Source organism: Falco peregrinus, chromosome 7, assembly GCF_023634155.1.
Source record: "Falco peregrinus isolate bFalPer1 chromosome 7, bFalPer1.pri, whole genome shotgun sequence".
In the NCBI taxonomy this organism is placed as follows: Eukaryota; Metazoa; Chordata; class Aves; order Falconiformes; family Falconidae; genus Falco; species Falco peregrinus.
Genome location: NC_073727.1, coordinates 40140033 through 40167186, shown reverse-complemented (window position 1 = coordinate 40167186; position 27154 = coordinate 40140033). Strand labels below are relative to the sequence as shown.

The 27154-nt window shown below is 43.4% G+C and overlaps 1 protein-coding gene across 2 annotated transcripts; it reads right to left on the bottom strand.

Annotated features, from left to right (window-relative positions):
* Positions 1-27154, bottom strand: HECA (hdc homolog, cell cycle regulator). 2 transcript variants are annotated; one of them, XR_008748025.1, is made up of 5 exons: positions 26653-27154; positions 10461-11501; positions 7189-7343; positions 3381-4481; positions 1-243 (listed from the first exon to the last, which is right to left on the bottom strand). XR_008748025.1 is itself a non-coding variant. In XM_055809830.1 (4 exons), the coding sequence occupies exons 1-4, from the start codon at positions 26882-26884 to the stop codon at positions 4317-4319; spliced, it is 1593 nt and encodes a 530-aa protein (XP_055665805.1). In that variant the 5' UTR covers positions 26885-27154; the 3' UTR covers positions 1-4316. The 2 variants fall into 2 exon arrangements, 1 of the variants encoding a protein (XP_055665805.1); XM_055809830.1 differs by having other exon boundaries at positions 1-4481.

Genomic DNA, 27154 nt, shown 5'->3' with positions numbered 1-27154 from the left:
TTAGCTGTCTGGTATTTATTACTTTTTAATACAGAGAAGTCACAACAAAATATTCTCTACCAACACACGCAAATGATATCATAACCAATTATAATTTCATCAACATTCATTTGCTATGTACATATTCTTCCATCTGCAAAAGTGCAATCCAAGAATGTCTCAACAAGAAACTTTTATGGACAAGTATATTTTTGAGGGGTTTTCTCACCAGTGACCTTAACAACAACATTTGTCCTCAGTTACCTGGTACAGCAAAATAAAGAGTAAATGGGGGGTGGGGGTGGGGGGTGGAGAAAAAAGAAAAAAAAAGAAAAAAGAAAAAAGAGAGAAACTGGGTTAGATGCCTCCCTTGTAGGAATATTGCCTATTTTTGCAGCTAAATTAATTATGAATACTCTGCTCACTACTGGAGAAGTTAATGCAAATAGACTATAGGATAGTCTATGGGCTGGCTACAGAACACTGTAGTTGTAATAACTCCGCAGCATTAGACAGAACAAGAATCTCAAGGCTGTTCACCTTGGTAAATGTCAAATTACACATCAGCATGTAAAAGATGTCCATTGTATTAGTTATGGTTATCAAAATTTACTTTTAAACATCCTACTGATGGATGAATTCATTTTTACACATCCAAAATATGAAGAGTCTAAATACAAGCCTCTCCTATGGAAAGGAGTTAACTACTGGAAAGAAAAGCATTTGCACATGCAACTCCTATTACCATCACAAGGAGTATCGTGCACTTAAGGACAGTAAAATGAACCTCTAAATCCAGAGGATTGTATTCTCATTTACAAAACATATTTCAGGCACAATTTAATCTGACCACAGGCCAGATTAGAACACACAGAATCAGAAAACTGAAAGGTAATGAAGAATAAACTTTAGCCAAGCAAGTAAAGCAAGCAGCTCCCTAGCTAGGGAAATCATTTCCCTTTTGATACGTTTCAAAGCTCATGACTACTTCCAATGCATGATTGATCGTCAAGACAGAAAGCAAAGTAACTGCGGTCTAGTTTAACCTCTGAAGTAGCCATTAGGTCCCAAAGAAGTCACCTCTGCCCTTCTACTTACGCAAAGCCCAGCTGAAACTCTCCTGGCCAAAGGGTGAGCCTGACTGCTTGACAGGGATCTGATGCATGGTACAGAAAATACCACATTTTGCAGTAACCCAAGACCAGTTTTCAGTACCAGCAAGAAGCAGGGAAAGCATTCTCTACAAATTAGGGACAATTTACTCTGGAGTGAAAGTTCACAGGAATCTTTCTGTAGCCCAGCTGGTTTCCATCAAGGATCATTTTTACAGTGCTACAAGTGCTGCTAGTCTCCAGTTGAGAGATGTGTTTTGCAAGAAAATAGGCATCTCCTCAAGCAATACATAAGACTCACTTAACAGCAGAACTAGAAAGAAAAGCTGATGGAGAACTGAATTGTTTTCTTGGATATATTTGAACGTAACTCCTTGTCACTGTTAAGACTGTAAATAAGCTTCCCCCTTCCCATTTTCTCAGTCTGCTACATTCTTGGTTTTGACTTGAATTTACTGTACCACCTTTCATAAACTTGTGCTTTTAAAGTTGGCCAAATTCCTTTTCTCCATGTCTACTCATTCTTGATTGTCATACATACATGTCTGGAGAGGCATCTAAGTACTTAGAGAACAGAAGTATAAATTAAGCTACTCTAAGGAAAGCAAATGAACAAGTCTTTAGAAGGACTCCAGATCCCACTTCTCCCCTCCCATGTGCGCTGTACGGTGAGTGACAGCTCCCCTCGCCAAGTGCATGATAAGCAGGTACACAGCACCATGTAGCTTATGTGGGAATTAACACCCTAGACTCAGGGCATGAGTGACGGCCACTCAAGTCCAAACACTACAGTAACAGATGTATCCTTTAATTTTTCTCATTATAGGACCTTTGTCTTTGCTGTGCGATTTCCAGCTGCTGGAACAGCCTAGCCGTTGTCTGTCTGGTCTGGTTCTCACGGTACTGCCAAGCAATGCAACTCCGAACCTTGTTAGCCACCCTAACTCCATCAAGTTGCTCAACACATCATCAAAACTGAAGGGCTCATCCTCCCTAAGGAGTTAATTCAAATTATAATTTGATTTTTCTCCGTAAGGGAAGCCTACACTGCACAGCTAACCAGGTTTTATCTGCTAGACACCTTCCTCCAGCTCAGGCAGGCCTAGGGCGGCGCCTGCTCCTATGGGCAATGGTTACAGCGCTGGTCCCCCTGCAACTGGGCTTCGTGTAACTTGGTTTGTGGTAGCCATGCCAGGACAGTGTTAGAAGTCTCTCAAAGTTCTTCCCATAACACTCCTTGAAAAGGAAACAGGCTTTATCAAAACTGTCACAAACAGGGAACAACTGCACAAAACCCCAAGGATGTGCTCCAGACCCAAAACCAAGCCCAGGTGCGATGACAGAAGGAGGGGAGCATCAGTGATAAAAGCTACACCACAGCCTGCTGACACCGTTGTTCGGACCAGCAGCAGATCACCAGTGTAACTGTATGAGACAGATAGTCCAGATGTGAAAACCATTAATGTGAGCTGCCTGGCTTCTAAGGACATTACCACTCCAGTCAGCAAGTCACCTGTGCCACAGAAGCCCTCTGTGCAGCTTGAGTATTACTCAAAGTGTGGCTAATGCTAAAAGTAGCTAATTCTGCAGTGAAGACAGTCAGGAAATAAAATTGTGAACTTGGCATTTTTATGGACAAAGAAATATGGATATTCAGTTCCAGTTCTATGTGCACATTAATTTCTTATTCATACTCATAATTCTCAGTCCAGCATATGAAACAGTTTTTTGGCTTCTGACTTTTTGTTTTCTTTCCCAGGGTGGCAGAGTATCAGGACCATTTTCAAGATCATGATTTCAACAGATAAACTTGTAAAAGATTCTAATTTGGAAAAACAAAAAAACTTCAGAAGAAACAAATACCTCATACACAGAAACAAAACCCACATCTGTTGAGTGGACAAACACTCCATAAATAAATTATGGAGAAAAGCAAAGAAACCAAACCTCCCCTAAATCTCAACTGGCTTGAGAAACTAAGCAAAAGATTAATGATCTATTTTAAAATTTTTATTTAAGGAAGGGAGAACTGGGAACCAAGAATCAACAACTGCAGGGTCCACAGGGCCAAGCCCTCTGATACAAATTCACTGCCTAATCCATAGTCTATTATGTACAGCACAGAGGCATGTAGAAAGTAAATATGCTAAAAGTTTGCTTTCTTAAATGTCTTTAGACTTTAAAAAACTTCTTTAAAGTTTTTAGATCCTGGGCTTAATGCAATTTTGAAAGACAAAGGTGCAGCAATTAATTGTTTTAAAAAGTGATGCCATGTTTCATACTCAGTACCTCTCAGCTCTTACAGGTCTGATGGTCCAGATCCCTCTTCGTGGTCCTCCCTCCACACCAGTCACACCAGTCCGCAGTAGGCAGCAAAGCCTCAGCCCCACCAGACACATACAAACACATCCCCATTCAGCTCAGCCTGTTCCTTCTGCAAAATGTCTGTGAAGAAAATACCTTTAAATAAAGCATTTTAAGATCTCTGGCTTGTTTTGGTATGAACAGATGACCCGGCTGGGTGCACAACAGCCCCGGTGGAAGCAGCACTATCGCCGTACGGTCTGCCAGTGAGCGCAATGCACAGCAAACACACACGGCAGGAAGACGCTATGCCAAAAAAACCCTCACTCATTTCAAGACTGCATTTTCTGGCATACATTTACATTCACTTGTCACGATACCTTAGTTTACCCCGCCTTGGGAAATCTGAAAGCAAGGCTGCTGAGGTGACTGGTGCGTGGGGCCAGCTCCTGTGCCCGTGGGAACTGATGCAAAAGGCTGAATGGATTAAACAGTAACAGGACAGTTTCTTTCCAAGGGGTTCCCATTTCCACCATGCTGGAGGGACAACAACCCTACACAATTACCCATTTTCCAATTGGACATATTCCTCTGTCCTGTGTGTCTCCCCACCTTTCTTATAAACTGCATTACAATTATACAAGAAATAAAACCGAATCATTTTTAGCTGAACCTTACCCCACACTCGGGATATATTCAAAGGCCATTAAATTGGCTCGCCTCCAACCTTCACAGAGAACTTGTCAGGAGGATTCCGTTTTTAACAACATGTATATATACATATTAATATGTACACAGACAAAGAAGCTGCTCTTTCAGTTAGAAAAGAAATTAAATTTCATCACAGAATGAATCCTATAAAAAGATATGTATTAAAGTTGAAATACCCATAAAATAGCTATTACTAAAGCAAAGCTTTCGTCAATAAGCCTCCAAAACTTTAAATGAAGAAAATGGCTTCACGAAGTGGTAGTCTAGATTTCCACAGTGAGGACACTGCTGGACGTTGCTGTATTCAGAGAAATACTGCATGCCAATCCGTACATCTATTACTGGTTTCCCACAGTGCTTACAGTTCAGTCGAGCCTGTAAAAAACATAGAAACAAACAAAAACACCCTTTTGAAATAACCAAACTCGCCTCTGCAAAAGCAGGTGCCACATTGCAGCCCCCTGCCCTGCCCTCCCAGCAGGAGAAGGGGTAAGTCAGGGAACTGGCAGTGATGGGATCTGCTAGTGAGGACATTCCTCACCTGGGCTGGTAACTCGCAGGCATACACGATGTTTTTCCCATGAAATACCACCACCAAGTTCTGAAGAGTAGGTTGCCTCCCACTCTGACTGACAGGAGGCAGAGGATTTCAGAGTTTATATACGCAATTTATTGTTTTGTGTTGCTTAATCGCTGAACCGATTCCTCAATCCCCAGCACAAGGAGTGCCGTCTCAGAAAATCATTAGTGAAGCCCCAAAGCAAAGAGAGAAATTCTACATTTTCGCCATGCAATTCAACCATTTAGGTTGATCTTTGAACATGATCTGTCTATGAAATATATCAGCGTTTTAATCTTTTGGCTTAACAAACGTATAAATCGATCTACTTCGTCAGCATGGCATGGTATTGCATCAGTTTAATTGCCTATTTAAACATTTATAATACATATCAGGTTATACAAACCAAACACCACTTCAAGCACACAAACTATTCTAAAAAACCCAACTGACAAAGGACCAGCATCAACTGGGTGGATATAAGAAATAATTAAAGGTAAAGTGTAAGAACAGACAGAGCTATTAATGTTCAGCAGCAACAAAAAACAGTAAGTCTTCAGAAAAAATCTAGCTGAGCAACCCAGCCCATTGGATTTAAAGAATGCAACTGGTGGTGTGAAAGCTCAGTAGGGCGTTTGAAATACTCAGGAGAAGTAGAAGGGATTTGAGATCATAAAGGAGTTTAAGAGCAAAGGTGGCAAATGAGCAGCGAGTGTGTGACCTGTACCACAGCTTAACCTCACTGCCCAATATGCTAATGAAAGCCTCAGCTCTTCACTGAAAAGAACAGTTATTTTCTTTGCCAAGCTGGATTAAAGGAATTTTCCTGGGACAGGGATGGCAAAAAATGATTGAAGTACTATTACTGTCGAGACGACTCAAACAAACCACCAGCTCCACAGGCATCTTCTCTGCTTGAAAAGTAGAATTTCTAAGTAATAACAGCCTAGTAGGGTTTGGATTTGTATGATTTTCTTAACCAAAGTGGCGTTTCCCCCTTGCCACTGTCCAGCACATCAGCTAGATGCTAGTAATCTGACAGTGGCTGCAGTTCATTATCCTACATGCACATTTGTGATGGATTATTAAATATTTTGAAATTAAGTATGAAATTATTCAAAATAAAATTAGCAAGGCAATTTAGAGTTAAATTACATACCATATTTAAATGTCATTCCTCTGTATGCACAGAATCATCTGTAACAATCATGGTGAAACAATAATGCGTATTATCTGGCAATCACAGTCACTGGCAGCTAATGATTTCATACTCAGTTCTATTACTTACCATGTACTGTCACACTGTCCATTAATCATATAATTAAGGATCTTGTATAATGAGATCTTAATTCTTGTCTTGTACGTTCTACGGAAGCAATTCAAATTTAAATTTGCTGGCTTTTACAGAGCTAGCAAGTCAGCATCAGTGTTTTATCTTTAAAAGTCCCCATTTTTTAGAAAAAATTACAATCTGAAGAGGCTCTAAATTTGGAGGTAATATCCCTGTCTTTAGTCGTAATTGTTACCAACGTCACTTTAACCATCAGCAGCACCACCACTTGTCTTTTGAGCAACATATTTTGGTAAATATGTTTAATTTAAAATAAAATGGCATTTCACATATTGACAAAACTGTATTTTAGATTGCTCTTAAGCATGCACATTACCATGAACTGATCACACTTTGAATGAGTGCATCTCTGTGATGCTCACATCCTAACCCAGTAACAACAAATGCGTGTTCGAAGGCAACAGCCCGCTCCTGAGCATCCCAAGCAGACCACTGAGCCATTCCCAGATGAATGCTTTTTCCATGGCTGTCTAACCCCATCTGCACAACTAAAGTACTCTGCCCATCACATGGACAATTCTCTTGGATGCTGATGATCCTGCTGCATCAGGCACATGTCTGCTCTGGAGTAACCCCAGGCCTTGGATACATCTCACCCAATGTAAAGCTCAGGTGAACATTTAATGAAAACTATGCTGCTTCAGGCCGTGGTGGAGTACCACCACCAGAGCCAGTCACAGCAAAGATTAAGGAGAGCTGGGTAATCTCCAAGCACAAAGACACTTTAGCCCTTTCTGTTCCCTTGGCTTTTTTTGCTTCAATTATCTTACAACAAAACACAATTAAAGCACTAAAAGAAACTTGAATACATGAAACATCTGCTCAAAATGTGCAGTTGTTATTAAAATACTACTGGACTTATATCTGATGTCAAACATACTTGCTAGTGACCATCAGATTTAATCGGGAATGCATTTAAAGGGGATTTATTTTAAAACATAGGTATTAACCACTGATCATTGCACTGGCTTTTGTCTAGCAATAGGCCACTCCGCCTCATAAGTTAAGACAAAGGGACAGGGAATCAGTCAGCTTTCTTGTATTGCGCTCATAGGTACAGGCTGGAAAAGAAAGATGGAAGAAGGGCAGGGAAAAGAGATACTCAAAGCTTGGCTTTATGTATCATCAGTTGGAATTTCACCTTATGAGTCTTATTTACATATGGTACTAACCTGACAACAGGGAGATGCTGCCAGAATATCGTAGGTATACATAGTTCCCAGCTGATGCCAGCTTCCATCCCATCGGGACTTGCACTTAATGCAGATAATTTTGTGAACCCCTTCTAAGCAGTCTACACAAACAGCATAGAGGTGCATAAGCCTTCCTGTGGACAGGAAAGACATTTCTTAAGGAGACTAGAACAGAAGATTAAAACAGACATTTCCTGCAACGCGTTATCTGCCCTTTAGTGATACAAATCACACCTTATAATTATTTTTGTTTGTTTTTAAAAAAGCTGAGTGATAAAGTAAAAAAATGTTTCCCTACAGGAAATACACAAGGCTTGACTGAAGCTATTTTCCATGGATGCAAAACTTAGGAATTAGTCATCATCCTGCCCACTCTCCCTTCCTTGATTTGCTGGTAGACTTTAGCAAATTATTTTGTAAAAGGAGATGCTGAAGCTCCATGAAGAGATGCCAGGTTAACCTGTATGAGCAGCTGCAGTGTTTCCAAAACCAAGATTGTGCCCTAGCTTCATCCCCACCTGACAGAAGAAGTGGAGAAGTGTTGAAGTTTATTAGCAATCCGGGTACAGATTCATTTAACAACTTGCCAAAATCTTCCAGCAAAGAGGGAACTAAAACCTAATATTCCTCATGGAAACAAGCAACAGGCAGAAGAGCAATTTTCTTTCATGTACTTTTTCCTGACAGTTTGTTGACAGTATGTTTAAAAACATTATATATGACACATACCCGGACTTTAACATGCCATTCAGAACTACAAATCTATCAAGCTCTATCACGACCTTAGGCTCTGTATGCACAAGGGCTTTCAAAACCTGAATTATATTGACTTCCATAAAAATAAGTGGCTCAGACTTGAAAATGAAATATTTTCTTCACATAAATGTGACTAAACTCAACAATGCAAAATCCAAGATGCAAATTTCACACAAAATGAAAAGCCCTACACAAATTACAAAGATCTGGCATCTAGATTGTGCCCCATTTGTAGTGAGCGAATTGATTTGTAGTTTGTCAGCTATTAGAAGTGGGCTGACACAGAGTACTAATTCTGTAATATACCATACTTTTCACTGCTATGTAAGACAAAGTTAAGCAGTAGTGCAGTTATGGACCAGCTACAAAACAGGACTGCATATAATATGTGTTTATTTCTGATTTCAATTTGTGCTTTTTAGCGTCGAAGTACTGAAACATCACAACCTGTAATTTAATCAACACACACATCTCGTGACTCTTCTAGATGAAAGTGAATAAAATATTAACTATTCGTGATTAGTCCATACCAGACACTTTCAAAATCAACAGTTGGGGGTTTAACTTGTTTTGGTTTTTAAGCAAACTGTTTTAGAAAAATGAGATTCTTCTTAAAATATATACAAAATATTTTTGCTAGTATGAGCAGGTAAAGATTAAGTTATTCCACATTGTCATGTCTGGCCCTAGAAAATGTGATGTGATGAGACTAAAGTGCAAATACAATAAACTCTGTTCCTAAAGGGAACACTCAAGATTGGAGACGTTCAAATAAGTCCACGCACAGAAGTTTTGTGTTGCGCACAAAGATAAAATAATTTTCCCCATCTAAAGTTCTGCACTGTTCCCACACATTAAAATACTGCACTCTTCTACTGCTTAATTTTCAGGATCCTTGTTATGCAGGAAACGAGGCATCTGATATCTTAAACATGCCTGAAATAAAAGAAGTAATTTTCTGTTCTGAAGAGAAAATAACACCTTGGAACAGCATCGTGTAAGCTTAATTTCATTTGAAAGAGTACTTCTGATAATAAACCATTTTACCCAGGACAAGGAGGTAAAAAAATTAACAATTAATTATTCATGGCATCTTGTCTGAGCAAGTTTTTCAGATGTATCATCCAATGGGTAAGGAACACTTAATTGAAAAAAAAAATAAAATCACAGTTTCATTCTTAGTGGCAAATGTTAACAAGTGATGAGTTTCACTATTACTAAACCAGCTATTAGTACCGATAAAATCACAAGCGCACTGTGCCTCCCCACCAAAGCCAATAAGCGCCGTTCTCCCACATAGGTATATTCTGTTTATCCTGGAGCTTTTTTCACTTGTGTATTTGCCTATCACTTTTTCTGCTTAAAGTACATTAGGCAAGACAGAAACAATAATGTTAGCATGAATACAGTTTAGTGACTTAGTGCCATGATTTAAGGAAAAGAAAAAAAATAAATACAAAGTTTGTTGAGCAAAGGAATGTTACATAACACATATTATGACCATGCATGGGATATAACATATAATTTTATTGAAAGGAGGTAAACTTAAATGTCAAAATACCTCTTGTTAATGCCTTCCCAACACACTTTTCAACATAGAATTATATGTTTTTGAACACCAAATTAGAAATACTTTCTCAGACTTCTATTAGCCACGCTGGCTGCCAGCAGGCTGCAGGACAGGCATGTTTTGCTGTGTATCACTCTGATCACTCAGTTTGGGGCACAGCTTTCAGAAAGAGCTCACCCTAGCCCACATCCATTTGTTTCTCTAGGAGGAGAAAAGCAATATACGCCTTGGTCTGAACTCAGCTCAGAGCTGGGTCATGATCAGGATGCAGTCCAAACAGGTGGGAGTTTGGAAATAAGTCTAAAACCCTTGCTACACCACTGCTACTTCAATCTACCGTACTAAAAGCTTACTTTTACTACATCCAACCTCTCAGGCTGGTGTTAACATAGGCCAGACTACAGCCCCTTCTGTATAAAAATAAATAAATAAATAAATAAATAGTTTGCTGTGAACAAAACTGATATTCTCTAGTCTGAAAGCAGATGAGAGGCACCTCACCCCACCTGTGGTACAAATATAACTTTCACCCATGCTGCAGTACAGCATGCTTAAATTTAAAAGGTTATTTAAAAGATTGATGCATATCTTGGAGTAAAGCTCACAACAGATCAATCAGCACACGCATACTGCAGAACAGATTGGCTGGAAAACCTTGCCATGGTCTACCTAGAAACCAGATGAGAAATCTCTTAGTTGTAAACCCAAACACAAGGCATGGATCTTCCTATATGGCATTTGCTTTTTGTAATTCCTCGTAAGTGTTTCAATCTGCTCCACATGATCAATTTGGACGTGACTTCAAGCTTTACAGAACTGCTTAAAAATGCAGAATTAGGATGAAAATCTATAATGGGAGGGACAGGGCACAGAAGGTAGTTCCATCATTTAATGAAACCTAGCATGACTGACAGACAACCTGTACCTTGAAGGTGACAGGGAACATCATATTCAATCTCATCATGTCTCGATGGGCTAAGGAACAGGGTCCCGTCCACCAGCGGAAACTGTTCAAACACTGGCAGCGCCCTATGGCATAGCGCACAGTTTACAACGTTCCTGTGGCTGGCACTAAGAGCAGCAAGGATGAACTTCCGAAGGTCCTCCCCTTGGCCCACCTGGGCATCGTCTTCCATCCGCACGTGGAAAGTATTCAATTTATGCCTGGGGATGTGAGTAAGCAGCTCAGATAGATCAAGCCTTCTCAAAAACTGCACAGGGGCATCGAAGTGTCCTGATCTATGTGCTTGCAAGCCAGCTGCCCCATAATCAAAATGCGCGTTCCTGAACATGCCTCCACTAGCCATGTTCTTCTTATGGGGCTCCAGGTGAATGGCGTTCTTCAAAAACTCTCCTAAGTATCGTGAGGAACGAGGGCCGCTGAAATGTGTGGGGGCAAGAATAGAGTAGCCAGTGGGTGGAGACTGGCCAGGAGAGACACAAGGTGAACGCACGGTGTAGCTGCCACCTATGACACCCTTCTCCTGGGAATTCTGCCTGTCCATTGAGTGCCTTCGCTGGAGGTCATTACTCAAGCCTTTCTGCGGCTTGTTGGCCAGCCTGCCTTTTTTGGCCTCCTCTGCTGACTCTGCCATTGACCTTCCCATACTCTTCTCCAACACTGATTTTTTCTTCTTATCATCCTGCATCCGCTTCACCTGGTACCAGTCAGTGTCCTTCTTCAAATGACCCTGCCCACACCGACAGGAGCAAAAGCGAAAAGCCAGGTCATATCCCTTCTTTGTCCACATGTTTTGGCGACACTGCTTTTCGTTCCAGCTCCTGGCTCTGCCAATGCAATTGAACTGGACAAGAATGCTGCTTTCCCACTCATAGAAGCACTGAAGGTGCATCCAAGTGCTGTACGGACAATGCTCGTTGTTGCATATAACCTTCTGGTAGTCATCCTTCTCCAGGTCCACTGGCCTTCCAAAGCTACAGATCAGTGGAGTAGCACAAGGGGCTTCTGTGGAAGATAAAATGGATACATTAATAACTTAATGGCCCGCTAATTGCAATACTTCTTTAAATACTGTGCCAAATAGGCAGGTAAGCTATTACTCATGATCTGTATCATTGAAGGGCCCACAAGCACTAGAACTCTGGGTCAAGGCAAAAAGCAGCCTTTGCCAAAAAAAGTTAAGTACATGAAAGGAGATACGGAAATGAAAGAATAAAGAAACAAAATGACATTACAGTTTGTTTAATATTCAAAGTCAAAGCACCTCAGAAGCATCAGCCCTCCTCAAGGGTTTGCGGATACTGTTGCAAGGCCTTAAGAAGTAAGGAGAAAGCTTTGTGGATGCTTCTGGAGGGCTGCTTTGAAGCCTGAGGGGCAACATGGGGGGAATACACAGAGATGTTTGTTTGAAAAATAAGTAGGCTATAGAGCCTGGCTTTGCAATCACAGAGAGAGGCAGGAGTTGATCTTTTCTTTGGGACTGAGCAAGAGACAACAGCTAGAGAGAAAAGAAGGAAGCAGAGGCCTTTGAAAAGCAAGACAAACAGCTTATGTTCCTATTACAGAAAGAAGGGCTGTCATTACATTGCTGAGGCAAACGTAGACTATACCACCATCACCGACCTCCTGGATAGCTAAATTTCACAAACCAGTTTTGCAACACAGGTTAAAAAAACCGAACGCCACATGGTCTTTTTATCAGCAAAGTAGCAGCCTTTGCTATATCCTTGAGCAAAGAACAGTTTATTTCAGTTCTCTCCCTGAAACATCAACTTCTACACAAAAATGCTCTACAAAAAGTATTCTGCATTTATGGACCAATATCACCTCCCTCACCAAAGTACCACAGAGCACATACGACTCATGTTTCTGGCTGCTCAGTTGCAGCTGGGAGGCACAGAAAGGACAGGAAATTTTCAGCTGCAGTTTCTATTGGATCTTAAGAGTTTCTAATCATGAAGTTTTTAGATGCTTACTCAAGTATTACAAATGTTTCTCCTCTGTATTTCTGACTTCCTACTTCCTCCACTTCACCAAAAAACACTGCTCCAACAGGGCTGGCAGGCTGCCTTTTAACCTCTGCACTGCTGTACCCAAATACTAGCAGGCTTCTTCAGGGTCCTCCATGGTCAAGTCCTGTCTCATTCCACATGAAACAGAGCAAATGGTCCCCTGCAGTTCCCCAGTCTCAGCCAGGGGTCCAGGACTTGCAAAAGAAGTACACCAAGCCTTGTGGAGAGAGACTGCCATGATCCAGGGTTGGTTTTTTTTTTCTTAGAACTTCAAATTTCTATCTTATAAGCACGGAAAAAACCACCACTCGATTGCATTGCTTTTAATCCCATTCTTGTCGCTACTAGCACAAATAATACAACATCATTTGCGGTGGGACGATAGGTCTAACACTGCTACATTTACTTTTACTCAAGACTCTCAGTAACAGGCACACTACCTATCACCACCTGTCCTACAGCAGTAATAGACCAGATGCTTTACAACAACAGACCTTTGCCATGCTAGTGGTTTTGCCTCTTCCCAACAAGTTTTTGTTAAAAGGCTATAAACAAACCACTGGACAAAACCTTCAAGGTTATCTTCAGTAAATTCAAGATTACGGTAGCTCTTAAGACTTACTCATCCAGAAGAGCCGGGCACAAAGAGCATGAGAAGATTTTCCTGAGCCATTCCCTGGAAAATGCCACAACCTTCACCACATTTCTCTGCCTCTGTTTCTACGCCAGAAGCAGCACAGTTGCAAGGAGAATTTTCTGCAATACCTTTCCTTCAGGGACTGGCCTACAAATGGCAAGCAAAGCACATTCCCAAAAACTTTCTCTTAAATCAAACAAAAGCCTATTTCATTTCAAAATATGGACTTGTTCAGTCATTAAAAGCAAATTACCAAACTGGGGAGAACAGAGGTAAGAGAAGCTTTCCCTAGAGACTCTTTGGAGAGCTCCTTCTATACATGTGACACCTATATTCTTACTAGTTGTCTCCGAAAAGTCTCTGAAAAGCCCACTAAGAACATGCAGGTTTTGAGATGTCTTTGAGAAGCATTAATTTCACTGGCTACCGATGACTAATTTCTCTCCACGTTTTTCACTGTGTATTATTGAGCATAACATTGCTGGCCAAGAGCAAAAAACTTACCTGCTCTGAAACAAAATCTGTCAGTTTACCAGTTCAGAGAGTTCCCCCACCCATTCTCCGAGATTTCAATTCCAGTCACACTGTGCCACACCAAGCATCTCTACAAAGTTTTTTTTTTTATTGTCAATTATTCTTTCATCATATTTAGGGTCTGAAAGTATAGTCTGCAATTATAGCATCCTTATCCAATTTATCTCAGAGAAGTCAGTTAAACTGAAACCATTAAAGACAAACCATCAAAAGTCAGATGTGCAGCAAGATACCAGAGGTATTGATACAAACAGTTCTCACTTATGCATTTCCTTTATTCATCTATTTTGGTACATATTCCTTTCCACCACTGCCAGGAGGCAGGAAGAAAGAACATGCCAAAAATCCACTTATGCTCCCCCTGTGTTTCAGAGTGTAAATGTTCTAGCAGTCACAGGTATAATTATAGCTGACAGCCGAGAAAGTTACTATACAGACAAGTCTAGAGATCTCCGCTTTAGAACAAAGACTCTACACTTGTTCCTCCACACTGTTAACCGACTGAGTAAGAAAAGTGTTTCCTTGATTAACCTTTGAACATGTTTTTTGGTTTGGATGCAAAAAAATCTGATCTCTAGCCCCCTGAGAAGTTTACAGCCTCTTAATTATGTGGACAAAAAATGAAATTGATAAATAAGTGGCTGAAATACAGAAAAAAATACCACAGCCTGTGTACTCCACAGAGCTTGTCTACAATTGATACTGATCATGTATTGGGTGTCTCAAGGCTTTTGTAAAGGTGACTTTCCATAGATTTTCCCCCTTTTTCCTGGTTGGTCAATGGAAGGACTAGGGAATGGGATCTTCTCCAGCGTCTCCTCAAGAACTTATAGATATTAGATTACCTGGGAAGCATCCTACACAGTGTAACTATGAGCAAGAAAAAGCTTCAAGTTTTGGACAGAGACACCTTTTTCAGCACTCAAATTAACTACATGACTACAAACTTTTCAGACATTCCCTCATCTGATCTTCTACCTACTCGGTGCGAATTGGCTGGTCACACAATCACCGTAGCAAAAGCAGGTCTAGGGCAGCTGGAAGAAAGCAGCAGAGTGAACAAGAGCCTTCCCCCATGCAAGGCTCCACTGAATCGTTGAATGGTGTCACTGGGATTGTTTTGGAAAACACTGTTGCTAAGAGGAGAAGCTGGTCCCTACTCATCTGACATTTCACTACTGTCATTGTAGTAGCACAGGGAATACTCTAGAAAACCCACAGGTATCTCTGCCACGTGGCCATGCCCACAGAAAGGTTAATCCCATGCCAGTCAAAACACCAGCTTTCAATGACACAGGTTTGTTATCAGCGAAGTCTGCTGATGTGGAGAAGGCCTTGATAAAAACACTGCAGTATTTCCACAACAGAAACTGAAGAGCCCATCAAGGCTAACGCAAGTTGTCTCACTAGAAACTTCTGCAGTGTTGTTGTACTTTAACCCCAGCCGGCAGCAAAGCACCACGCAGCCATCCGCCACCCCCACTTGGGGTGGGCAGGAGAATCAGGAAAAGGTTTACAACTCATAGGTTGAGATAAAAACAATTTAACTATTGAAATAAAACATAAAATCGTAATAATAACAACAACAACTGTAATAAGGAGAGGAATAAAACCCAAAAGGAAAAAAACACCAAGTAATGCACAACACAACTGCTCACCACCTGCTGACTGATGCCCAGCCAGTCCCTGAGCAGCCATCGGTAGGCCCCAGCCAACTCCTCCCCAATTACATATGGAACATGATGTCCCATGGTATGGAATATCCCTTTGGCTAGTTTGGGCCAGCTCTCCTGGCTGTGTCCTGCCCCATTTCGTGTGTCACTCCAGACCTCTCACTGGCAAGGGCCAAGAAACTGAAAAGTCCTTGGCTTGGCATAAGGATTACCCAGCAACAACTGAAATCATCAGTGTGTTATCAACACTATCTCATGCTAAATCCAAAACAGCATTGTACCAGCTACTGAAAACTAATTCTATCCCAGCCAAAACCAGGTCAATATCCTTGTATTTAACACAGCAGAAAACTCCACTACCTGAAAAGCACACAAAAACCTCAAGCCAACATTTGATTCTGCCCAATATTTCAAATTCCAGCAGGTCTATCCGTACAAGATAGACTGTGCAGGACTGAACATCCCTTGCAGACTTCTCTCCATTCCTGTCTCCTGCCAAACGTAATCATGCCACATGTTCCTACATAAAGAATAAATAAGAAATGGAAAACAAAGCTATTTTTTGTGCAACTTGCCCAGGTCACAGCAACATATATGCCTTAAGAGCAAAAGAGACAGCGTTCAGATCACTTAGTATGGGAGCCACATTAGCAAATGTGAAGAGCTCTTCCCATCAATTCAGACCCTTGGAAGTGCTCTGGGTTATTTAATCATCATTTTACAAATGAGACAAAACACTTATTACAGAATTACAAAACTTTAAAAATTTTTGTTATCAAGCCCTTCTATTTCCCATTAATTAGAAATGCATTTTGAGATTATTCTTCACAAATTCAGAGCTAGAATCATCACCTTAATGTCTTCATGGTAACAGTACAATGATTACTGTCAAGAAAGACAATAAAGGGGAGTAAATAGAAATTCACATGGCCAAAGTACCCATCCACACCTGCAGCCCCAAGCTGGTTTGTCACCTAAATATAATATCCTTCCAAGTAGCTAATAGCACGATGGATTTCTGGTTTCCACAGCCATGAAACTGAACTTCAGGAAAAATGAAAGATTACCAGGTATCACAGCAGCATACATGCTCCCAGCAGACCCTTCTAAAAGAATGCCTAAATGACCCTCTATTTTACCTCTCAGTTTCAAGATAGTTTTCACAGCCTAAGAGAACAAAACCAGGCAGCATGCAGTTTTCTGTGGCAGAACAGCTTCAACATTTAGACCAAGTGCACGGCTGTAACAGACAAGCTGCCAGGTTGCAACTACAATTGCACACTGCTTCTTTCAAAAAGTTGTGTTTCCACAGAAAGAATAAATGTCTTCTCATATTCCACTGTAGCAATTTTGATCAGCAATTCTGAAAAAAGTGGCAAGGGGTAGCACATGTCCTCTAAAACAGAAATAACATACAACATTCCCAACAAATGTTCATTTAAGCAAAGATAGCTCATGGTTTAAACAAGATTATGTTTTATGTCTGATGGACTACCATAAAATTAACCATTCTTTCAAAAACAAGACCATGACAGAAGACTGCAAGGAAGCTGGTTTGGGTGTGCAGCTTTTTCTCAGTTTTTCCATTCAGGTTTACAAACATCAATAAAAGCCAGGAATATAAACAGACAGCTGAGACGAATTTCCTTCAACAAAAAACCAGTTTCTACCTTTCAATAAAAAAGAAAGAGGGTCTATGAAGACTACCCTTCCCGTTTCATGACCCAGATGAAAGCAGCAGAACAACAGCTGCCTGAGGAACTTCCCTCTGGTGAAGTAAATGGAGGAGAATGTTGTTTACTTCTGTTTACACACCCATCATAAAACCAAAGATGCACCCAGCAAGCCAAATGCAATGACTCCGTGGCTTCAGTTTCATGACTGCTCTCATTTGTTCCAAGTCCTCAATGCAGATGCCTAAAGCAAAATTTGCTCTTCCCCTGCCACATTCCCACATTATCCATTGTGTTAAGCACCAGTTTTTCAGTCAGTGGACAGAAACAGATAATTATTTCCTGTACTCATCAGCGTAGGTTTCAGCTTGCCACACAGACTTGCAAACACTGGTAAAGCTCAAGGGAGGTGTTAAACATGTGAGGCTGGGGGCAGAGGAGAGAGAAGCATGGCAGCTGTTGGAAAAGGCAGCTCTACTGTCATCTTAAAACAACGGCAGGCGACAGTAGGTTGCTATGGATGCGGAAAAAGAAATTATCAAAGAAAAGGTAAGGGTTTGGCACTGCATTGGCTGCAAGACACTTACTATGGCTTGATTTTGGTCTACTGTTACTCTAGCATCTCATAATCTATGCCAAGGACATTTCCTAGTGCATTACCTAGGCCAGAAAGGTACCTGTGGGACACATACTTTGCAAATTAAGCACTTTAACTTCTACCATGACTTTGCCATGAACAGTGCTCTCTTCACAACGCTACACAGCTCGGAATTGTTCACTCTGCCAGCTTGAACCAGAGCTGAGTCATTTCTGTGGAAGGCCACTCCCTACCAACCATCTGCATGAATCTTCTGAATTTCCTCTGCCATCAGCGTAGCTTTATTTTAATTGAAGTCATACAATATTATTGTGCTAATACTGTAATGCAGCTGTAGAAAATAAACCACCGCAACAACAACAAAACAGACTGAACAGAAAACTTGTATTAATTGTCCAATGTGTTTGCTTTGGTGAACCTTGGAATATAATCTAATATTCGAAAGATTACCAAGACATGACAAAATGGTATTGCCATATGCATAACTGGTTAAACAGTACAAATAATACAGCAATACAGAAATGATCAGCCACCTTCCTCAGAGCCTGAATGCAGCAAGAAGAATGCAATGGGAAAAAAATGTTTCACTAGTGGATCCAAAAGGCAGGCTTGGATCTCCAGCGCAGCAACAACAAGCAACAGCCGACAAACAGTATGAGAAGACTTTCAAAACAGCTCCACTCATAACTTATATTGATAACACTCACTTGACAATGACGGATGTCTCTCCCAAAACTTCTTAAGCAATCTTTGCAGACTGATCAAGATGAAAGTTTCCAGCCGTTCTCCAGAAGGGAGGGGAGAAAACAAGACAGCAACTAGACCAGTAAGCCACCTAAAACAGAGGCTTTCTTCTGCGTCATGAGACTCCCTTTTACATTCTTGGAAAGGGAAGCCAATGCTGGCAGTCCATCTTCAGTGAGCAATAGACAGAGCTCAGGCTGGTAGGACACCCAGTGCAGACCCACCTGAATCACCCTCTGAGAGCCACTGACTCCAGACAATGCCTCATCACAATGGAAGCCTAGCTGATAGCTTTCCACATGTAAGCACCTACCTACTGACACTTAGATACTGATCTGGAGCTCAATCCCACCGCAGGACCAAGTAGTTGCAGTCAGTATTTACGCTTAGAAGGGACTTGAGAACAAAGCCGTAAGCAGCCCAGCTCTCCTTGGCATGCTAACCCCGTGCGCAAGATGTCACTATTAGGTGAGCAGTCAGATGAAGTCATCACCTTCCTCTAGAAAAGATTTCAGGTAATTTGGAGCTGCTAAACCCGAGTTCACCTGGGAATTCAGATGATGGGACTCCTGGAGGGCTCAGTAGGTGCTAGAACCATCTCCATGCACTCCACTTTGGCTGACTTCACGCTTGGCCTCCAAGGGAGTCTCTTCACAAAAAAAACCACCAGAAGACCAGAAAGGCCTAGTAACTACACAGCAGTGGGAATGTGCCAGGGAAATCGTGAAAGCTTAACTCACACCTGCCACATTACCACCTTCTAACTTAACAGCACAGTCGGAGCTCGCGCCTGTTTATGAAACCAGCAATTAGCATGTGATACAAAGTCACACCTGTGGCTCTTATTCAACCACCCACTCCCAGCTCAGCCATCACCTTACCAAAGTCAGTCAGAAAGTCAAAAGTAAAACAGCATAAACTAAGAAGGACAGGCGCCTGCATGCGCACAATAGTTTTGTGGTTTGCTTACACAGCCATCTGTGCTCCAGGCTGGACCAACTGCCTACGCCGCTGAAACCCATCATGAGAATTCACACGGTCCTGCAGAAGTCACTATAATCTGTACAGTTATTTAGCCAGCTTCTTTTCATTTAATACCTGCCATCCAAACACAGAGAACAACTCAAGCACCAGCTCTGGCTTTTGCTTAGGATGTACAGACCCTCTCTGCATAGGAGAAATCTTGTCCTGGCTTGTGCTGTGATACCCTCAACCCAGCTGAAAATGTCACCAGTTCACCATACAAAGGAGAACAGGCCTGAGCTCCACCTGTATCAGCATGAAGACAACTAATGCCAATGCACTTCTGATACTCCCGTGTGAATTCCGAGTTGGCTTAACCAGGTCAGGCAGTAACTGGTCCTCCAAGCCACAAGCAATCACGCCAGGGCCAGGAAGAGTCCTTGCACTCCTCAGCACAGGGTGGATTTTTCTGATGACCTCTACCACGGTGATGTAGAAATTAGTGACTATCTCAATACCGGTGGGCATTAACGTGTTTTGAACACTGGCTGTTGCTTTGTCTGCACATGAGTCATCCTCACAGAAAAGCATTTCCACGATTAAATTCTCTCCCTGTAGCTTTCCAATAGCTTTTAATACCCTGAAATGTTACAGAAAAGTAACCGTGGTGCCTCAAGAAACAGACATCCTGACAACTAAACCAGACTCTAATGTCCATCCCCGGCAAGTTTTCAGCAGCAAGTTCCAACTCCTGCTGGGAATAAAGAGGTAACTGTGGCAAGCAGTAGATGCCCTAATACCCGGCACAGATGTAAACACCGCAGGCTGGACTTGACCAGATGAAGAGCCAGCTAGCCACCAGATCCAGTCCAAAAGCACAAGAAGGGAAGAGAAAAAGGAGAAAAGGTTGAACCAAGTGGTATCAGCACCTCTTTTAGTTTGGGGTCTAGGGATGTTTGTGTCATTGGTCTATCCTTCCCAAGTTTCAATATGACAGACAGTATTTTTATTTCCCCTGCTAAAGGCTAAAGATGCTGGTAGAAGCTCAGTGGGAAAAGAGAGATGCAGTCACCCTAGCTGCAGTACCCAACATCTCTGCAAGATAGCAGCTCCTGACTGTGGAGCTGTCTGTTCAAATAGACATCTCCCTCACGATGCTGTGCTGGCTCCCAGCCCTGCCCGTGTGCCATCTCTGGCATCTGTGCAGTACACAGAGACCTCAACGTACACCGCTCCCAGAATGGGTATCGGTAGCCCAGAAGCAGCGATGGGGAGTGCCAGGCACAGTCGATAGCCAGGCTCCGACTGAAGCTATCTCCTCTCCCAGCAGGCATTCAAGACATGAACAACAGCAATATCCCTCTCAAGCCCTGGAAGGAGAACAGATAGGCTCTGCCATTGCTGGACAGACAGAGAAAAGAGATAAAGTGAATGCGTTCAAGATAAATGTCACTAAAGTCTACGGGGAAATTCCAGCGCTCCACTCAAAATCCCACAAGCTTTCAAAACAGAATTACCCACTCCAGTGACTAGATTACTCCTTCAAGAGGCCTCTTTGAAACGATCAGAATTTCTATCAAAACTATTTAAAGAAAGCCCATGCCCTACTAATGCTGTTGTAATTTAGACACCTTGAAGATTAGCTGGAGCATATTTTACCCTGAGCTGGATGCAAGTTTTACCACTGTTTTTTCCCTCACATATGCTGCAGGAAGAAAAGCAGAGAAGGATGGACGTCTGCCAGTCAACACGGTACTTCAACATCAAAGGATGTCTCAATATGCAAGGCTGTAAGCAAGGCTGAAGAAAACTTACAAATATCTCCAAAGACTAGAAATCATCCTGTCACTACTTGTTAGATCACTGGGCAGAAGGTACAGGATGAGTACAGACAAAATAAAGCAACCAGTTCAAAAACTGTATTTCCTCATATGAAACCTAACAAACATCAAGACTAGCCCTTACTCATGCAAGTGCCTCACTTGAGCAAATGACTAAGCACATGACCACAGAATGCCGTCAGGGCACTGATAACATTTTGATAGCAAGTAACTGTTAAAAAAAATATTAAATGGGTGTGTAGCTGCTTGCATGAAAGGATAGTATTTATAGTATTGAATAATACTATAGACATTACACCATTTGCAAAGATTTGCAGAACATGAATTGCATTTGCTACAAAAGCATGGAATTAGATAGTTTTAAAAATCGTCAAACTAACACGAAAGTCCTTTCAAACCCTATTCGCATTGACAGAGACAGTGAAATTTGCATTCAATTGATTTCTGCAGTTAGAAGAACTCAATGGAATTATGAAGCAAAATGATTTTCCTTTAGAAAATTAATAGGTATTAAATTTTGTAGTCACTGTAACAGAATAGAAACTTAATTTTCCAGGTGGTCTCACTGGTATCAATGGGACTCCCTCAAGCTAAGTAAAAAGAAGGTGCCAATACTCAACATCACTAGAGTGCCAGACTGGAACTGGATGTTATATGCAGCAGGAAACATTTGACAGCAATTATTAATCCTTGCTTAAATACCACAGCAATTCATGCTCTAAAAATACATTTTTAAATTAAATATTGCACTGACGATTTTTCTGGCCCTCTTTAACTATCCCACCTCCAGAGTATAATCATTTTTTTTTTTTCCAAATCTTAATTGCTGGCCAGTCACAGCTTTCAATACATCAGTCACTGTTGATTTTCTTCTTCATACATTGGTCCTACATTAGCATTTTTATTTGAAAGTAAATCACTCTTACATATTTGTGAAACCCAGGTGAAGAGTGGGCAAAAGCACAGCTGGCCATTTTAAATCCTGGTAACTACAGACAAGTTCAGAAGCTGCCACATGCGGTGGGCACTGCTCGCACAACCCCTCGGCTGCTATGGCAGGAACTCCACCCCTGGAAAACCATGCTTCAGTGTGGTTTATCAAAAGAATGTTTATCAATATGGTGATAGGTGCTTTATATATATAAATATATATATTATATAAATATAAACCTACAGCAACCACCTCCACCAGCTCCCCCACAGCTATTTTACTCCTGAAGGACTCTCATGCCCATAGATCCTGTACAAATCTGATCTCTGACAACACACCGACTCACCAGCTCTGCCACTTTTGCAGTTTATGCACTCATGTATGCCCAAGGGGAAGAAGTATGGTCTTAAAACAACTGGTCAATACACTGTAAGACAGTAATTTAAAGACAGCTATGCCGTATTTTTCTTACTCTAATTTATCTGGCTATAATGAACCCCACGTTAAAGGGGAAAACCACAGATAAGGAAAGCCAGCTTCTCCTTTTCTCTCATCTTAACACCAACACTGGAGAGATGAGAGTGACAACAACAAGGGGATGAAGCAGCAAGATGCTAAGATACTGACCATCAAGGGGAGGAAGAGGACTTCCGTCTACTGGACAATGAGACCAAGAATGGAAACAAGGCAAAGAAAATGGATGGAAGAAAGAATTTTAGGGTAAGAAGCAACTATATGTGCAGACCAGAGTGAGAAGTTTCTAGGATGAAGGGATAAAACAGCTGGAGCTGACAGTGTAAAAGTGCCTAGGCTCAGCGAGGCAGAAACAGAGAAGGAATTTGCCACTCAGAGCCCTGAGATCTGAAGTAAACCCTGTGGATTTTCCTCTTCCACTGCTCAGGGCAAAGTATTCACAAAATGCCTTGTCCCCTCACACTCCTCACAGATGAAGGTAACCAACTACTGCCATTGGGAATGCTGGTGATCAGTAAATGTAGAATCCCATGGAGCTGCTGGTATAATTTTACATGATGACAGCTCAGATTATGCAGTTTTCCAGCTAATTTTCTGCGTTACTTTTCTTAACCAAACTGCATAATTATTAGGAATATCATTCAACCACTCTGAAGACAGGGAATCTTAAGAAATGAGGCTTGCTGTGACACTGCATTTCAGTTTCCCTGTGCAATACCGTTAAATTAGTCCACCCACCCCACCCCACCCCATGATGTGTGCCTCATTCAATGCAGAAAATGGATGCACTTTAGTCAGGAAAGACTAATTTATCACGTATAGAATTCCTGCTTGGTCTGATGGGAGAGACAGGAAAGGAAGGCACAGCTACAGAATGTGAATCCTCCTTGTGGGCATCATCCCAATACCTGCTGAAAAGTTACAGTGCACCACAGAAAAACCATCACATCTGGTCAGTGGTTGCGCTCTCCACCCTAGGGGTCTAGAACCCTTCAATTGCAGTTTGAGCTCTGAACACGTAAGAATTAAACCACCACCAAAAAAAGCATAAACAGATGCCCTCTTGGGGCAGGGGAAAAATCACCCTACGTTTCTCAGTCATCATGCCAAAAACTGACTGACACTTTGAGGGAAAATTGTGCAGGGATTGAAGGTAAATCTGTTGAAATGTAAAAGGGAACAACATCTTTCCACTGTAAAAGGGTGCTATAACGACAGCTCTGTATTACATGGCACTGCTAGGCAGAGCTGCACAGAGAAGCCCAGAGGAAATAAAAAATTCTGTTTCATTACACTGTGTGGATGGGGGGAAGAAACAATATGTGGACCACATAATGAACTGTGAAGACTTCAAAAAAAATATCTGAACCACCATCCCTTCCCTGAGTGAATCAGGGTCCTGATGGGACCGCGTAATTAGTGTCTCACACTGACATCATGATGCAAAGCCAAGGTTTGCACAGACAATCTTAAATTTGCAATTATTGTATCTGCTGCTTTCATCTCTCCATAACTCTGTCTTGTCACATTAATGAAAGAAACCAGGTTATGCCATTATGATCATCTACCACTTTTCCAGGGTAAAGATGGGACAGTAGGAGAGCAAGAACACCAGACACACACAAATTATTCTAGAACAGCATATAGTGACAACACAGGAGAGGGGAGCGAGCCCAGGGATGAGGGACCCGCAGGACCAGTGGGCCTGGGCAGCACGAGTTGCAGCATGCAGCTGCATGCTGCAAAAGCAGCACAGCAAAGAGCTTCCCTGCACCCAGCACACTTAATCCGCAGCCCAGATAGTCTCCCATGAATAATCGAGAGTTGACTGTGTACAGCAGAACTGTATTAACCTCACAACTCACTGCAGCAGGCTGCGTCCTCCCTAAACTGCTTAGTGATCAAGTAACTGTAAGTGCATAGCCTCTTACAAATGCCTTGAGTCTAGTAATGGGAAACCTGCCTCCATGGCCCCGGCTGCACTACATAGCTTCATTTCAGATTCATCGGTTTTGAAGACTTGAGGGAATCCATTATCAACATCTAATCTTTTCCTTGCACATAAGAGCTGGATTCCCTGCTCAGCAGCACAACAGGAGCAGTTTCTCCTTTCATCTCCTGAACCAAAACTGTTGAAAGCTTTGGATTTATTGGCGAGAATACAATTTACAAAACTTCCAGCTCAGGACCATCTGATGGGCAGTAACCGATGTAAAATAAAGCTAGCAACCAGACCTACTCCTCTAGCCTTTATGATTATCTGAAATGAAAGACAGGACTAGAAGCAATGAACCTGTCAAGGCAAAGATCAGGTGTGCTGGCCCAGCACTTAGAGCAGACGTGGAAGGCAATGCTGTACCTCTGTTGGGTGGGGTGGGGGGGATTTGACAAAAGAGTCAAGGATGTTTCTGACCACTGAAGTCATTTGGAAGCAGGGAGAGAGACAATAAAGGAGCATCTCAGGTCAGCTCCCGGAAAGGCAGCCTCAACTTCCAAGGAAGCTGGCCAGCACTGAGGAAGCCTATGTACGGTACCCGGAACACACAGTCTTTGAGCTGAACACTGACAACCTGTCCAGCTAGCAAGCTGCACTGCTTCCAGTGCTCACTAGCATCACCTTCAGTGGCATCCGCACAAGGAACAACACTTCATTATTCCCGTGCAAAACAGCCACACCAGAAATGCACCTCTGCTTTCACTTGGACTTGTGTGAAAAAATTCGGGAACGTTGTTTCTCCCCACCTCAAAAACTAAACAAAATCCAACAGCGTCACACACCAGGACACTGCCTGCAAAGTGGATGTCGCATATCACTAATTGAAGTCATGATAAAAAGGCTCTAGAAATTCACTAACCCCTGCTAATCTTCCTTCTTCTTCCCCGTTGTTCAATCACTCAGAATAGCCAAAAAAAAAAAAAAAAAAAAAAAAAAGAGGAAACCAACCCAAAAGGAAATTCTAAGCATTCTCCATGATTCTCTGGAGTAAGTAGTATTCTTATAAAAGCAGCCTGGCAAAGACCTTGTGAGCTGAAGTGACTCGTAATTAATGGCTAATATTGTTAAGGAAAGTTTCCATTAAATAATACATGGGAATCAGACATCTTGAAAACCAAAGTACAATTCTTGGAACTACCTTTGGCAAACAGCAGCCAGGCAAAACTACTGCCACAAAGTATAAAAGCAGTTGTAGCTGCCCTCCCACTTTTTCCAAAGCATGGAGAGTAAAAAGCTCCAGTCCAACTTGGGAGGGGAAAAGAAGTCAAGCGCAGGGACCCCGTGCCACAGTTCGCAAATCCAGCACCAGAGCCAAGATGTGGGGGTTCTCTGGCCTAGCAAAAGGTGTAATAAAATCCTAGCCTACCTTTAGATTTAGCCTGAAATATCATTATTAGCAAGACTATTTCCCAACACAGAGAGCAGTGCAAGTTTCTGTAAGAAACACCTCACCAAAATCGCTCCGAACCAAAATCCGACCGGCCAACCGAAGGCGGCATAAAATGGTTGATGGAAAGTGAGTACACCGCCCCGGCAAACCCAGCTGCTGTGAGCCGCCAGATAGCACGGACCGAGAAGTAAGACTCCATTTTTAATCGTGCCGAAATAAAGTCGGGGTTTTTCAACTAAGCACCGAAGGCGCCGGGACGCGGCCGCCGCCGGCGGGCGCTGCCCCCCGCCCCCCGCCGGGGATGCGCTCTGCCCCGCGGCCGCGCTCCCGCCCGGGCGGCGCCCCCCGCCTGCCCGCGGCCTCGGCGGCAGCACCGCCGCCGCGCAGGCCCGCGCCCTCGGGCGGGTCACCGGGCGGGGACACCCCGGAGAGCAGCCCCGCCGCGCATTTCGGGGGGACCCCGGCGGTGGTGGCGGCAGCATCCGCGCAAGGCCCCGGGCGGCGCCCGCCCTCTACCCTCCTCCTCCTCCCCCGGACCCGCCACCGCACCCGGGCACACGCCCGCGCACCCCGTCTCGCCGGGCGCTCCCCCGCCCCGCCGCGGCCCCCCGCGCCGCCCCCCCCGCCCGCCGCTCGTCGCCTGCGCCACGGCGGGCCGCGGAAGGCGCTGGGGCCCGGGCCGCCGCTCACCGCTCTTGACGTCTCCGGGCGCCGCGCCGCCCGTGGCCGCCGCGCCGCCCGCTCCGCCGCCCGCCCCGCCGCCGCCGCCCGCCGCCGCCGCTCCGGCTCCGCCGCCCGCCGCGGCGCCGCCGCCCGCTCCCGCCGCGGCGCCGCCGCCCGCCGCCGCCCCGTTCTCCTGCTCGTCGCCGCTGCTGTTGGCGCGCTTGTTCTTTTTGCCCTTGCCGCCCTTCTGGTTCGGCATCGCGGGCCCGGCCGCCGCCGCGGCGGAGCGGGCGGCGGCGGCTGCGGAAGGCGCGGCCGCCGCTACCTCCGGCTCATGGCGGGGCCGCGGCGGCCGCGCTGCGCTGCGCCGCGCCCGCGGTGGGCGGTGGGGCCCGGGGGGCCGGGACGGGGAGGGCGAAAGGCGTGTCCCGCTCGGCCGGCCGCCGCCGCCCCGCTTCCTCCCGGAGCAGGCGCGGGCGCTGGCGGCAGCGGGAAGCGGAGCGCGTTGGGGGGGTCAGGGGCTGAGCCA

Excerpts from the sequence above, each read along its gene's own strand:
- HECA (XM_055809830.1), bottom strand. The coding sequence starts at position 26,884 with ATGCCGAACCAGAAGGGCGGCAAGGGCAAAAAGAACAAGCGCGCCAAC. Across the intron at positions 7,344-10,460 it reads TGTTCCCTGTCACCTTCAAG|GAAGGCTTATGCACCTCTAT; the intron begins GTACAGGTTGTC and ends TCCTGTCCACAG. Across the intron at positions 4,482-7,188 it reads CAGCATCTCCCTGTTGTCAG|GCTCGACTGAACTGTAAGCA; the intron begins GTTAGTACCATA and ends TGTTTTTTACAG.